Source organism: Macaca nemestrina, chromosome 7 (genome assembly GCF_043159975.1).
Source record: "Macaca nemestrina isolate mMacNem1 chromosome 7, mMacNem.hap1, whole genome shotgun sequence".
Classification (NCBI taxonomy): Eukaryota; Metazoa; Chordata; class Mammalia; order Primates; family Cercopithecidae; genus Macaca; species Macaca nemestrina.
Genome location: NC_092131.1, coordinates 36,246,495 through 36,262,276, shown reverse-complemented (window position 1 = coordinate 36,262,276; position 15,782 = coordinate 36,246,495). Strand labels below are relative to the sequence as shown.

The 15,782-nt window shown below is 40.7% G+C and overlaps 1 protein-coding gene across 15 annotated transcripts in view; it reads left to right on the top strand.

The window, feature by feature from the left end:
* The window catches only part of LOC105494308 (signal induced proliferation associated 1 like 1), a 410,938-nt gene that overhangs the window by 376,857 nt on the left and 18,299 nt on the right, over positions 1-15,782 (top strand). For all 15 annotated transcript variants that reach the window (XM_071099945.1, XM_071099943.1, XM_071099944.1 and 12 more), the window contains 2 exons: positions 8-126; positions 4,316-4,758. In XM_071099945.1, coding sequence (XP_070956046.1) covers positions 8-126; positions 4,316-4,758 — 562 coding nt within the window. The remainder of the gene's footprint in view (positions 1-7; positions 127-4,315; positions 4,759-15,782) is intronic.

The following is a 15,782-nucleotide window of genomic DNA, read 5'->3' as shown; positions in this document are numbered from 1 at the left end:
ATTCCAGAGCCAACATGCCATCTCCCAGCAGTATCAAAGGTACTGCCAGCTTTCCGAGAGAGCCCCAGTGGGAGATTAATGCGGCAGGATCCAGTGGTTCATTTGTCTCCAAACAAACAAGGGCATGTAAGTTAACTGTAAACTTAAAAAAATATTAGATTCCTAGCAGTGTACCTTCCTTGCACTGTGAAAATGCTCTGCTGTTTTCTCTACATGGCCAAAGAGGAAATCATTCTGGCAAAGGGTGGTCGTTTGCTGCCATGGCCTTGCAGTTTCTGCTGCTATGGCCTTTCAATTGCTTTGAGATAAATTGTAATTCCTCATTGCTGTGCTTCTGCCACATCCACAGGTCTGGTCATCTGATTCAATCACTAACAATCCTGGAATGTTAGGAATGGAAGTGTATTAGAAGTTGATTTTTTTTTGCTTACACAATTGCAAGCATGAGATGTGGTTAGAGTGTCAGTCCTGCTCCAGCCATGGGAGGACTCCAGCAGGACTGATGCTCCAACCATATCTTTGACTCTGCTGCAGTAAAGGAGGAATAGGAGACAGACAGCTTCCCCTGTGCCTCCTCTACCGCTTCTCTTATCTTTCATAGCCATACACATTTCATCCTTTTGCTATAGTAATACACACTTCCTTCTCACTTACAGTAAAATTGGGAATATGAGGTTATCATTCTCCAACCCCCCTCTCACTCTTTTTTTTCCTCACTCTTCTTCCCTGATACTGCTAATGGGATGGGACGCCCTCCCCATGCGGTTGATTTCCTTGGTGTGTCTGTTCACTGGAATGTGTATGTTTATATTCACGTCATTCTATAGAATGAGGAAATACTGTATTTCACGCTTACTAGTTCACTATGGAAGATGCCCAGAGAACTTTAAATGAGAGATGCATGTAAGTTTTGCTGTAGAAAAATGAATATTGAGCCAAAAAAAACAAGGGAGAGTGAGCATGCCCTGCACTTTGCTCTGAAGAAAAAGATTTGCTGAGGAAAATCTTTCTTTTTTTTTTTTTTTTTTTATTATGAGATGGAGTCTCGCTCTGTCGCCCAGGCTGGGGTGCGGTGGCGCAAACTCAGCTCACTGCACCCAGCCTACTGAGCAGAATCTTTCTATGAGGAAAATATTTACTGAGACAAGTTGTGACAATGTGATATTGTCACAATTCTACTTGTAAATGATAGATTATCCCAACTGATCTATAAATTTCTCCTCATTAATAATTTTTATACTGATTACATGATAAAATAATATTTTGGACAGGTTGGGCTAGATAAAATATATTATTAAAATTAATTTCACATGTTTCTTTTCTACTTTTTAAAATTTGGCTACTAGAAAATTTAATATTACATGTATAGTTCCCATTATGTTTCTGTAGAAATGTATTATATACTTTACACTCTTGGTACATCTCAATTCAAACCAGCCATGTTAGAAGTACTCAGTAGCCACACATGACTAAGGGTCACCAGATTTCCCAGCACAGGTCTGGAGCTAAAGAAGTTCTGTCCTATTAAGAATAAATGAAGGTTTTATTACAGCACGTAGTAAGTTGTTATTGAGGAAAGCTAGAGTAACACCAATAAAGTAACTGGGATTGATTCTTTTTTCAAGGGGAAGAGATGTTTCACTTTGAGGTGAAACTGGTGGCTGGATGCGGTGGCTTACCCCTGTAATCCTGGCACTTTGGGAGGCTGAGGCAGGTGGATCACTTGAGGTCAGGAGTTCAAGACCAGCCTGGCCAATATGATGAAACCGTCTCTACTAAAAATACAAGAAATTAGCCAGGTGTGGTGGCACACACCTGTAGTCCCAGCTCCTCTGGAGGCTGAAACAGGAGAATCGCTTGAACCCAGGAGGCAGAGGTTGCAGTGAGCTGAGATCATGCCACTGCACTCCAGCCTGGGCAACAGAGCAAGACTCTGTCAGAAAAAAAAAAAGAAAGAAAGAAAGAAACTGGCATATCCTACTCCTGCCCCTCCCCTTCGCCAATGAAGAGCCTGCTCCTTCCTCCACCAAAAGACACACACACAAACACATGCACACACACAGTTCCTTCTCTGTTCTTTTCTCTTAATCTCCATCATCCGGACTTCCTGCCTCCCTCTGATTTAAAATATTACTTTATTCAGATATCTTTTAAATTCTTATTTCTTTGGGAAATTCTATAAAATGTTCTTTCTAAGCATCTAAGCCAGCATATGGAAAGAGTTCCATACACTTTTTAAATTGAGATATAATTCACATACCATAGTATTTACCCATTTAAAATATACCATTGTATTTACCCATTTAAAATATACCATTGAGTGGTTTTTAGCAGCGTATTCAGAGTTGTGCAGCCAGCACCACCTGATTCCTGGGCATTTTCATCACCACCACCAACTGCTTGTCATCCCCTCAAAGACCTAGACAGTCACCAGTTTCTCTCTCTGGATTTGCCTACTCTGGACATTTCATACAATGAAATTATACAATATGTGGCCTTTTGAGCCTGGCTTCTTTCGCTGATTATGTTCCCAAGATTCATCCATGTAGCATGAATCAGTATTTCATTCCCTTTCATAGCTGAGTAATATTCGATTTTATGGATATACCCTATTTTTTAATCCATGTATTAGTTGATGGACATTTGGATTTTTTGTTTGTTTTACTTTTTGACTATTATGAATAATTCGGCTGTAAACATCCATGTACAATGAAACATGCATTTTTATTTCTCTTGGGTATATACTAACATAGAATTGCAGCTATTTTCCCATAGTTACCACCCCATTTTATATTCCCAACATTGCCAACATTCATTATCATCTGGCTTTTTGATTATAGCCGAAGTGGCATCTCATTGTGGTTTTGATTCATATTTCCCTAATAACTAATGATATTGAATATTTTTTGATGTGCTTGTTGGACGTTTGTGTTTTGTGTTTTGTTTTTTGTTTTTTTGAGAAATGACTATTCGAATCATTTGCCCATTGTGTAATTGGGCTATTTGAAGCACAAAAGTTTTAAATTTTTATGACGTCCAATTTATTTTTTTATTTTGTTTCATATGTTTTTGTTGTCATAGCTAAGAAACCGTTTTATAACTGGAGGTCCCGAAGACTTACACATGTTTTCTTGTAAGAGATTTATAGTTTTAGCTTTCACATTTAGATCTTTGATCATTTGTGAGTTTATTTTTCTATGTGGTAAGGATCCAACTTTATTCTTTTCTTTTTTTTTTTTTTTTTTTTTTTTTTTTTTTTTGAGGCAAGGTATCGCTCTGTCACCCAGGCTGTAGTGCAGTGGCATAATCTCAGCTCACCGTAGCCTCAACCTCCCGGGTTCAGGTGATCCTGCCACCTCAGCCTCCTGTATAACTGGGACTACAGGCAGGCACCACCACGCCTGGCTAATTTTTGAATTTTTTGTAGAAATGGGGTTTTGCTGTGTTACCGAGACTGGTCTTGAACTCCTGAGCTGAAGCAATCCACCTACCCTGGCTTCCCAAAGTGCTGGGACTAGTGCTCTTTTCACCCGACTTCCTAAGTGACCCAGACAATTATACCCCAGCTAACCCCCTAAACACCCAACCTCATATTAAACCTGAATGGTACTTTTTAGTTTCATACGCAATTCTATGATCTATTCCTAACAAAGTAGGAGGCATATTAACACTTCTATTATCAATCCTTATTCTAGCACTCATCCCCTCACTATAGGCATGAGCCGCTGCCCCAGTTCCAACTTTATTTTTTGCATATGAATATTCAGTTCTATCACCATCGTTTCATGATAAACCTAATTTTTTTCCCATTGAATTACCTTGGCACCTCTGTATAAATTTTACCTCAAAGCGTGTCTTAGAAGGCTGTCTCCTAAATAGAGGCTAGTTGGGGAAGGAGAGCTCTCTAGGAATAAGTCTTATATTCAGCCTTCTATTTACTCTGAACAAATAGGGCTTTTAGAATTAACATGCTTTCTAATTATAATCCCTTTGGAAATGTCATTTCCTTTCTATTTTAATATACTAAAACTTTAATGACAATTTAAATTTCTTCCTATTAGTATTGATACTTTAGCATAAATCAAATAATGAAAAACAAGATTAAAAAAAAAACACACACACACATTTCTAGTACTCTTTGCCATGGATACTTCTGAGTGGACTAGAGTGACATAGGTTCCCTGCCTTACTGTGACTTGTCATTATTGGAACTTTTAGGCCTTCATAACTAGAAACTAATCACAGTGTCATTTCTGTTATTCTGTTGTTCAGGAAGCAAAACTTTGCACTCAAATAAATCCTGCTTCTCTTGCAGTCTGATAGCCACTACTCGAGCCACTCCAGTAGCAATACTCTCTCCAGCAATGCGTCAAGTGCCCACAGTGATGAGAAGTGGTACGATGGGGACCGCACAGAATCCGAACTCAACAGCTATAACTATCTGCAAGGCACCTCTGCTGACAGTGGCATTGACACCACCTCTTATGGCCCCAGCCATGGCAGCACAGCCTCCCTGGGGGCTGCCACATCATCACCTCGCTCAGGGCCAGGCAAGGAGAAAGTGGCACCCCTATGGCACAGCTCCAGTGAAGTAATCTCCATGGCAGATCGGACTTTGGAGACAGAGAGCCACGGCCTGGACCGGAAAGCAGAGTCTTCCCTGAGCTTAGACATACACAGCAAGAGCCAAGCCGGCTCGAGCCCTCTGACAAGGGAGAACAGCACCTTCAGTATAAACGATGCTGCTTCCCACACAAGGTAACCACGCTTCCCTGCTGTCTCTCCGATGCCCAGCGCAGACTTAAGCCCAGGTCCCTGGCCTCAGCCCACTTTACTTTGCTCAATAGTGTATAAGAAAAGGTTTTTCTGCAGTGACAATTATTTTTATATGTTTAATGTCTTTTACTTGCCTTCAAAATACTTTAATCCTGCAATTTTAGTGCATTATTTTAAACTGTGAGAAAATTTTGCAGATTCATTCTTTTTTAAGTTGGATTTGATTTTTTTTTTTTTTAATTTTCCTGGCTACCACAATTTGAGAGGAAATTTGTAATTTTGTAATGTTGGCTTTTGGTGAGTGATAGGGAATATATACTGGGACAAGCTTTTGAAGACTACGTTTTTAAAATATTGACCATATATTTAAAAGAAAGGAGTCTTTTCTGAGTAACAGAGCATCGTTTATGATGCCAGGCACATCCTTTACATGCCTCTCTAACCGAGAACCTCACTTACCTGATATTTTCATAGTAACTTTTTTTTCAGTAATTGGCTCCTGGCAGCGATGGGTTGAGAGTAGGGGATGTCCAACACAAACGTGTAGCTAAAATTAGACACACCTTTCAGAATAGGAAAGTACACATTCCCCTGTATCCTTGGAGATCACACCTCTAGATAAATACTGTTTGTCAATTCCTCTTGATTTGAGCCTAAAATCCCAAATGTGACAAGATCCATATAGGGAAGAAGGATTCCATCACTGTCTTTTTAGGCCTGTTAATCTGTGTGTGCTTTCTCCTTTTACCTTCAGTTGTTGTCAGTCATTGATCAATGTGTGAGAGCATCTAGCCTTGCTATCTTCTGGGTCTGTTATGATTATGACCTCAAGAAAAGTAGTAAAGGCTGGGCATGGTGGCTCGCACCTGTAATCCCAGCACTTTGGGAGGCCGAGGTGAGCAGATCACTTGAGGTCAGGAGTTTGAGACCAGTTCGGCCAACATGGTGAAACCCCATCTCTACTAAAATACAGAAATTAGCCGGGCATGGTGGTGGGCACCTGTAATGCCAGCTACTTGGGAGGCTGAGGCAGGAGAATTGCTTGAACCCAGGAGGCAAAGGTTGCAGTGAGCCAAGATCATGCAGCTGCACTCCAACCTGGGCAACAGAGTGAGACTCTGTCTCAAAAAAAGAAAAAGAGAAAGAAAGAAAGAAATAGAGAGAGAGAAAAGAAAAGAGAAAAATAGTAGAGAGGCTTAATTTAGTTTTTATTTTTCAAATGGAAATCCAGGCCCATAATCTGTCAGTAAACCCCAGATAACCTTAAGGAGAGAGGACATCCTCTACTTAATTTCTACTTAATTTAGATTCCTTTCACTTGACCAGCTAAGTATTCCGTTTTCTCATGGAGTTTCTATCATTACTTATCATTGAGTTTCCCTTCATTTAAAATGTCAGGCCCTGTGGTATGAAGCTGAAGCCTTTCACGAGTGTTGTTTCTGTTTACTGCTACCACATTGCAGATCTCAAAATGGTGGTGATAGGTCTGGAAACTCATGGCTTCCAAGCAAAATGAAATTGGGAAAGTAGTCTCAGTATTCTTGAGTACTATGTATTCTGTTCCACAATTAAGATAGTAGATTGTTTGATGCAAATGGTGTAAGAGATGTGTTTGCCAAAGTAGAACAGGAAGTGGGCATCAGATGCCATAACCATATAGACAGAATCACACAAGACACTCGCTGGCTGTTCTTGGCACATCCCCATCTGAGTAGATTGTGCATTGACTTAGAACATTTTGCAGATCTGAATAGTTTCTCTCTGGTTTTTAAGTTTAGTTTGACTTGTATTTCTTTGGTTTTCAATCTGTCATTTTGAAAAGAGGATGCCTTTTTTTAAGAATATCTTCCATCTAAAAATATTTCTCTGGTCCAATGTGATGGCAGAAGAAAGTTGGTTATAGAGATCTTGTCTCAAATGGCATCACCATGGAGTGAGGTTGGAAAGAGCTGGGCCCCTGAAACCGAAGCACAGAATGTGTGGCTGTCCCATTATCTAACAAATCCCAGGGGATCAACAAAGCTCCCTGAAAAAAGCACCTGAGTTTGCATTATCTGAATGTGCTGACTGGAGCTGCCTGAAGGCCTCAAAGGATTATCTAAATTTTCTGCTTCTAACTGGAAGAATGCAGAATCATTGAAATCATCCTTTAGAAATAACTCTCCTATTGAAAGTCAAACTTACTAGAGAAGAGAAGAATGTGGCCATCCAGGGAGGGTGGCAGAGCTTCTCACCCACTCATTTGTTGAGTGACATTCATTTCTAGACTCTGGTAAGTAGGGATGTTTTGAGACTTTGGTATGTTGATCTTGGCATAGTGAGTTGGATAATCAGAGCTTTAGCAGCCTGCCTTTTCTGGAGGAAAGGGGACTTAGCCACCAAATGCACATTGCTATAGAAAAACTAAAATCACAGCAAATTAGAGTGTTTGTGTCCTCAGAAGACAGGAACAGCAATTAATGTAGAGATGTCTTGACAGTGCTTAAAAGAGCTTGTACCTGGGACTCAGTGACAAAGTCTAAATTACAGTGATTAAGTTTCACTGCATCTTTCTGGCTGGGCTCCATTCCTACCTCCTCTGTCCTCTAGTTTCCCTCTTGATGATCATGCAGATTTTGTGTAGCTCCTCATGAGAGCTGCATTAATACAGGTTGGTAATTACATAGAGTTGCTATATTTGAATGTCATTACACATACTGATAACTTTCTATAACTAAAAAGGTATCACTTGCTCTAAATTATTGCTCCCTAGAATATGTCTATCTATGAAGCTTGGAAATTTAGGGAGAAAATTTATTTTATTTTATTTTTTGGTAATGGATGTTTCACTTTCAGATCTTAAAATGAACCACTAGAAAAAAAATGATTAGTGGTAAGCCTAGGAGAGGTGAAGATAGTAGTAATTTAAGGACATTCTTACCAGCAGCATTCATTTTCTTCTTAGGGTTCTGGCCTTGGCAGTAGGCAGTGCCAGTTTGTGTGGCAATCAAGGACCTCCTCAGTCAGTCCAAAATGCTCTAGTCCTGCTGACCAGTGCTGTTTCAGATGTTGGAGCTTAATTTAAGACCACACATGAGAAAGCTAAAAGCCCTACCTCAGGCTTGCACAATAGACATCTCTTCTGTAACTGACTGGCCTGACTTGTTTTGGTGTCCACGGTTGTTAGCCTGCCATTCTCCAGGTCTCAAAACTGGCTTCCTCTTGCTTCCCTAAAGCCCCCTCAGATACCTGTAGCCAATTACTACCCACTTATGTGATCACATATACCTTTTTACTGCCATCCAGTCAGTACAACACGATTTGTCACCCAATATGTTCATCCTAAGTATATTTGCATAGTCTGTGCCAACATGAACACAATAGATTGATACTCAATACATGCCAATGAGCAAATAGAAATAACTAGCTGGGCACGGTGGCAAGCGCCTATAGTCCCAGCTGCTCAGGAGACTGAGGCAGGAGGATCATTTGTGCCCAAGAGTTAGAGGTCAATCTGGGCAACATAGCAAGACACTGTCTGAAAAAAAACAAAGAAAGAGTAACTTTTCTTTTATGTTTTTTGCCTGATGACTCAATAAACCAGTTCAAAAGTTACATAAATCCTCAACTCCTGGCTCCTGGAAAACCACTATTTTGAAGGTTATTGTATGGATGCATCAGTATTCGCACAGAGCTGCAGTGCTTCTAGGGGTAGTCATGAGAGCATACATAGAGTCCTTGTGTAGCATGAAGTCTTCGTAAAGTCATGTCTACATAAAAGTTTTTAAACTCTACCAAGTATGACAAGGAAGAACTTCAGAACAGCTTCTTTGCAAATATCAGTCAGGATCTAGATATATGTTGGTCAGTGTCTGACATTATCACTGGAAGAACTGGTTAAAGACCAAGAAAAATGCCTGCCCACAGTTGTCAGCACAGTTCCATTTCATGAATGTGCTTTTTCTGGTTGACCTAATAAGTTAACTGTTCATGCCACAAAAGCTGTGTTTCTTGAGAGTTGAGGAAAAGAAAGCCTTCGCGTGTGTGGTTTACACTGAACATTAGGACTGCCTCAGGCTACTCTGGCACACTGGGCGGTCTGTGTGCCTCCGTGTATGCCCTGGTGTGTTTAAATTTTGTTCTCTGCACCCTCGTTGTCATCCTATGTATGTGAGAAATATGCCTTCCGTCTTTGTTTGGAAGTTACTTAGTTGTCTTTATCTGTAACATTTCCTTCTCTAAATCTTTTCTGCCTGGAATTTTTTTTTAAGTTACTAACAATTAATTGCCTCTCTTTTATATTTTTTCCTTAAGATGAGAATGTTATTTTTCTGAATATTATGGACTAACTCAGAATTTGAAAGTTCAACCTCTGACATAACAAAACCAGAACTTCTCTTAAGAGATGTGGTTAGCTCTATTTGCTTTAGCCTAGGTTGTGGGTATGGATCATTTTAATTGGTAGTTTTTGCTTTGTGTCACTGCACACAATGAACATTCACAATTGTGTAATATCTTGCTGTTACACAACAGAACTCCAGGTGATCTGGCCTAAGCGATCTTGCCACACCTCTTCCAGCTTTTGGGGGGTGAGTGGTTATTTTATCCAGAACCAGTTACTTTTAGTAACCTCAAAGACTGAAAACTAGAACCACCGAGGAAGAAAGTTCAAGTGAACCTTGAGAAAATGAGCCCTCTGTCAAGCCACAGATGCTTGATGCAGATCTCACTAACAACACATTTTTTTACTTTGTTCTATGAAGCAACTAATCCATTCATTCAGTTGATATAGCAAGCCCAAATTCTTCAAGTGTCATTAAATCATAAGGTCCAAAGGAATTCAGAAAGGGCAGAGAGCCCATTCTTTGTCATATGTAAAGCATTCTACCAGGATGAGAATTCATACAATTGGTTTGTTGCGGGGTGGTGGGGGGGATGAAAAAAATAATCTCAAGAGATTTCACAGCTTTTCTCTCTCTCTCTCTGTCTTTTAAGACAGGGTCTCTCATTTTGTCACTCAAGCTAGAGTTCAGTGGTGGCCCTGTAGCTCACTATAGCCTCGACCCCCTGGGCTCAAGTGATCCTCCCGCCTCAGCCTCCTGAGTACCTAGGACTACAGGCATGCACCACCATGCTAAGCTAATTTTTAATACTTTTGTAGAGACAGGGTCTCACCATGTTGTCCAGGCTGGTCTCATACTCGTATGCTTAGGCAGTCCTCTCACCTTGGCCTCCCAAAGTGCAGGAATTACCAGCATGAGCCACTGAGCCTGGCCCACACAACTTTTCTAAATAATTTCAGTATGTAATAAGTCCTCTCCCTTTTCAATATTTAATTCCATTCCTCTAGCTATAGCTCAAATACACAATTAAGAGATAATTTTTTTTTTATGAGCTGAGTGTTTTCTCATGAAGACTTTTGACATCTAAGATTCTGAGAACATGTGGTTGGCCCTTTTTGCCTTAACCTAGTTATTGGACGTAGATTATTGGCTATAAGGTGTTCATTTGCAAAAAAAGAAAGAAGGAAAATTTGGTATAGCTCTCTACCCCCAGGCAAGTTGAGAGAGGAACATAGGTAAAATAGATTTGGAACCTGAGACCCTGGTTCAAGTCTCAGTTCTACCACTGATCAGCTATGTGGCCTGTAGCCAGTTGTACCATTTCACCTGGCTTGTCCCTCATCTGTAATCTAGGAGATGGCATATTGGCCATGGAATACACCGTAGGATCTTAAGGTGCACAAATTAAACAGATACAAGCACATGGTGACAAATGAAGATGGCTTACTACTGCATCTTTCAGTTCACTGGCCAGCAAACTGCATTTCAGCAGTCAGCTTGTTCAGTCTACACAATAGAGAGCAGGTCAGAAACTAAGTGACTGATGGATAAAACCTGCAGCTGGTAATGTGCTGTGTCATACACATTAGCATAGCCTAGTACCACCAAACCAAAGTCCTGTTCCACCTACTAAATGGCTGTTTTTATATGTTTGTTGAACATAAAAAAGATTATCAAATGTATTGCAGACTGTAAATGTCATTTTAAGACCAAAGGTTTTTTGTCATTTCCTTTTGTAAACTCTTTATCACCTGCCTTAACACTTTTCTAGTGACTTTTCTTTTAACAGGCAGGTATCTCCCACAGCTCTTAGAACTACACTTTGTGTGTTTCATCCTATAATCATATTTTCTCTTCTCAAGCTTCCGGCTTTGTTTTGTTTATCCTTTTTAGATGCCAAACCTGCACATGACACTCTTCTCAGCTATGGCCAATAAAATGATAATGTTCATAGATATCTTGTTAGTTCCTTATTAAATAGCATTACAGGCTTTTCAGCTTCTGGTCCACAATGATCCCTGAGGCTTCTGCTGCTGCATATAGCTAGCCACTCATTTCCCTATGCTGTATGTATTAGTATGCCCTTATACTGTTAAATATCTGCCTTTTATAGATGGACAATTTTTCTTTACTGCAGTCACTTGGATATCTTCTTTGTCAACTTAATCATCCCTACTTCACTTGTTTGTTTTCCCCCCAGTCCTTTGGAATTAGTGTCTTCTAAATTGTGTTCCGTACTCTATTGGATAGAGTACAGAATTGGCTAGTGCTGAACACCGTGGGAGGAGTCCTCCTTAATCATTATCCTCCACATTATCTGTCACCCAAAGGCTTGTTATTTGTACAAGCAATCACAGGAAACCCGATCAGCTCTCCTCCCCTTGGTATTAGACCAGCATTCAGCCTTTGCCCAGATTTTGCCACAGCCATTTGACAGGTGACTAATTGCTGCTCTCCGCTTCCTGAAAATATCATCTTTAGCAGGCCAAGCTTGTCTGAAACCCCCTTGCCATGCCTAAATAGTAGATGACTCCAAGTTTTCCCATCAGCAGCTTTCTACAGCCCAGACAGTGGCTGGCAGATGTTTTTCACAGGATATGATGGTCTCAGTGACGATGCAGGAATTCATAATGGTCTCCTCAGGCCTCATAGGTTCAGCACTCAGGGCCTTGATTGATGACATTCAGGCTTCCCAATCCTGGGTGGCTCATCGCTTGGTAAAGTCAGCAAATAGATGTAGGTCCTCCTTGTAAAGCAGCACCCGCTGAGAGTAGCATCTTTTTTGCAGATTGGTCATCTAGCATCCCCTCCTATAAAGCTTTGCCATAGCTGGGAATGTAAAATCAACAGATTGCAGCACATGTGGTCCATGGTTTCATTTGAGCGTCAGGTCAAGATAAGAAGTTTGGACAGATTCAGGCTGTCCCAGATCCTCGGTGACCTCATTGCCTCTCTTTCTTTCTTTCTTTCTTTCTTTCTTTCTTTCTTTCTTTCTTTCTTTCTTTCTTTCTTTCTTTCTCTCTTTCTTTCTCTCTTTCTTTCTCTCTTTCTTTCTCTCTTTCTTTTCTTTCTTTCTTTTCTTTCTTTTTCTTTCTTTCTTTCTTTCTCTCTCTTTCTTCCTTTTTCTTTCTTTCTCTCTTTTCTTTCTTTCTTTCTTTCTGTCTGTCTGTCTGTCTTTCTTTCTTTCTTTTTGAAACAGTCTCGCTCTGTCGCCATGCTGGAGTGCAGTAGCGTGATCTTGTCTCACTGCAACCTTTGCCTCCTAGGTTCAAGCGATTCCCCTGCCTCAGCCTCCCAGCCTCCCGAGTAGCTCGGACTACAGGTGCATGCCATCACGCCTGGCTAATTTTTTGTATTTTAGTAGAGAGGGGTTTCACCTCGTTGGCCAGGATGGTCTTGATCTCCTGACCTCGTGATATGCCCACCTCGGCCTCCCAAAGTACTGGGATTACAGGTATGAGCCACTGCGCCCGGCCTCTTTTACATGGGGTATCATGTACTTGTGTATCCTCTCTTCCTTTTCAAAATTAACATCCTGACATGGCCAAACAGAATCTAAGGTTGTTCCTTTTTAGGAAAGGAGAAATGCCTTATAGCTTATAGAAAAATTAAAGTTAGTAGTTTCTTCATGTAGAATTTAGAGACACCTTGAGTACATTTCTAGTGATTCCAATTTGACCATACTCAGTTAAACTCACTTCTTATACATTGAGAAAAGTATAGATATTGCAGTTATTATTTCCTGTTATATCTAATGCTTTTTTGTTAGATATTATTGGTTCATTCCCTTCTTATGTAATTCCTATGAAGAGATTTAACTCTCTGAGTAAAATGAAATTGAAACCTATTAAATTAACATGAAATTTCCAGGATAATGAAAGTGCCCAGTCACACAGCTCCCCTTAAAAAGTATGAAGCTGATAGCTTCATGTTAGTTGTATTGTAATTTAATCCACTTCAGAGATTCTTAGGCGAAGTGCATAGGTGCACATCCCTTGATGCAGTCTCAGGCCAGTGGGTCGGTCGGTCAGCTGCAAGGAGCCCACCCACAGCTGTGCCCAGAGACAGACTCATTTTAGAGTGGGAGGAGTTGAGGGGCTAATGCAGTATTTCTTCAACCCAAAAAAACATGAGAATACTTTGGAAGTGTGTTAAAATACAGATTTCTGGGGCTCCGGAAGATATAACACAAGCCCAGGATTCCCCAGTTGCATCAGTACATACAGGTGGCCACGTTCTGTGGCCTGAGAAACACTGCTACCATGACTTCACCTTCTTCATCTAGACAATATGGAACTGGATTTTGACCGTCATAACAGTGTGTATAATTCAGCTGGATGTGAGTGAGCAGTAGGCCTCAGCTGCTGTGAACACTTGGAGGATATTTTACCTAATCTTCCAGGCATCATTCCTCCTTTACTAAATTAAGTATCTAGGATTGGAACACAAGAAAGTATGCTTTAGAAGAGCTCCCAGGTGATGCTGACAGGCCCACTGAATTAGAGGCCATGTGTACGAAAGTGCACAATTTCATGCTCTGAGTTGTGTGCGTTAAAGAAGAAAGCCATACCGGTGGATTGTTCATTTATTTCTCTCGTACCTTTGTGCTTAAATCTAATCAATTGTTAAGTGGGGCTGTCTCAGTTATAACCACTAGTGAAAAGAAGTGCACTGGCATTTCACACCTGGGAGCTAGTGTCAGCCCATTGTGTTCATAGATAAAACCGGAATTGGGGTTGATCTTATTTAACCAGTTATCCTTTTAAGAATACATGTGTAAGCCAGGTGTGGCAATGCGCACTTGTAGTCCTGACTACTTGGCGGGCTAAGGTGGAAGGATCCCTTGAGCCCAGGAGTCTGAGGCTATAGTGAGCTATGGTTGCACCACTGCACTCTAGCCTGAGCGACGGAGCAAGACCCTGTCTCAAAAACAAAAACAAAAATTAAGAAAATCATAGCTTTATTTTGTCTGTTTTGGGACTGAATATAAATGGAATAATACTATGTGTATTAATTTGTGTCCTGCGTCTTTAAGTCAACATTATGTTGCTAAGATTTATCCATGTGTTGCAGGTAACATTAGCTTATCCCCATTGCTATATTATATTTACAGTGTGAGAATATAGCAGCTCATTTATCCACTCTACTGTTGATGAATATTTGGATTGTTTCCAATTTGGGATATTCAGAATCTTTGTTTTTTCTTTTTCCTCTTCTTTTATTTTTTTGAGATAGAGTCTCATTTTGTCACCCAGGCTGGAGTATAGTGGTGTGAACTTGGCTCACTGCGGCCTCGACATCCTGAGCTCCAGCAATCCTCCCACCTCAGCCCCCCAAGTAGCTGGGTCTACAGGCACACACCACCACACCTGGCTGATTTTTTTATTTTTTATAGAAACAGGGTTTTGCCATGTTGCCCAGGCTAGTCTCAAACTCCTGAGCTCAAGTAATCTGTCCACCTCAGCCTCCCAAAGTGCTGGCATTGCAGGTGTGAGTCACTGCACCCAGCCGATACTAAGAATTCTTGTACATGTCCTTTGGTACACAGACATATGTGTTTCTTTTGAGTTTCTAGGAATACAATAGCCATGTGAAGAATATACGTATGTTCAACTTAGTAGAGCCTCTGAACTAGTTTTCCAAAGTGGTTGTAACAAGTAGCACTCCAGCCAGCAGTGTATGAGAGCTCTAGTGCTTCACATCCTTTCTGGCACTTGATATTATAAGTCTTTTTAATGTAGCCATTCTGGTAGGTGTGTAGTGGTCCTTCATTGTGGTTTTAATTTGCATTTTCCTGGTAACTGATGATGTTGAGCACCAGTGTTTATTGATCTAGGCTCCCTGGAACTTCTGCCTCACAGGTTCAAGCGATTCTCCTGGCTTAGCCTCCCAAGTAGCTGGGACTACAGGTATGTGCCACCACACGCAGCTATTTTTGTGTTTTTAGTAAAGACAGGGTTTCATCATGTTGGCCAGGCTGGTCTCAAATTCCTGACCTCAGGTGATCTGCCCGCCTCAGCCCCCAAAGTCGTGGGATTACGGGCATGAGACACTGCACCTGGCCTATTGTGGGACTTTTTAATATCAAAATAGTTTTCAGATTTACAGAAAAGTTGCAAAGACAGAGTTCTGATAAACCCCTCACCAAGTTTCCCCTGTTGGCGTCATCTTACATTAGTGTAGTACATTTGTTATAGCTTGAGAATCAGTATTCCTTCAGCACTTTAAGTATGTTATCCCACACTCTGTGGGCCTATAAGGTTTCCACCAAGTAGTTTGCTGCCAGATGTATTGGAGCTCCTTTTTATGTTATTTGCTTCTTTTTTCTTGCTGCTTTCAGATATCCTTTCTTTATCCTTGACCTTTGAGAGTTTGATTAATATATGCTTGAAGTAGTGTTATTTGGGTTGGACCCTTTTGGAGTTCTGTGACCTTCTTGTACCTGGGTATTTATATCTTTCTCCAGGTTTGGAAATGTTCATTATTCTTTTGAATAAACTTTGTGCCCCGATCTCTTTCTCTCTCTACATCCTCTTTAGGGCCAATAATTCTCTTAGGTTTACCCCTTTGACAGTACGGGCACGGTGGCTCACGCTTGTAATCCTTATCTTTTTGTGAGGCCAAGGCTGGCAGATCACCTGAGGTCAGGAGTTTGAGACCATCCTGGCCAACATGGTGAAACCC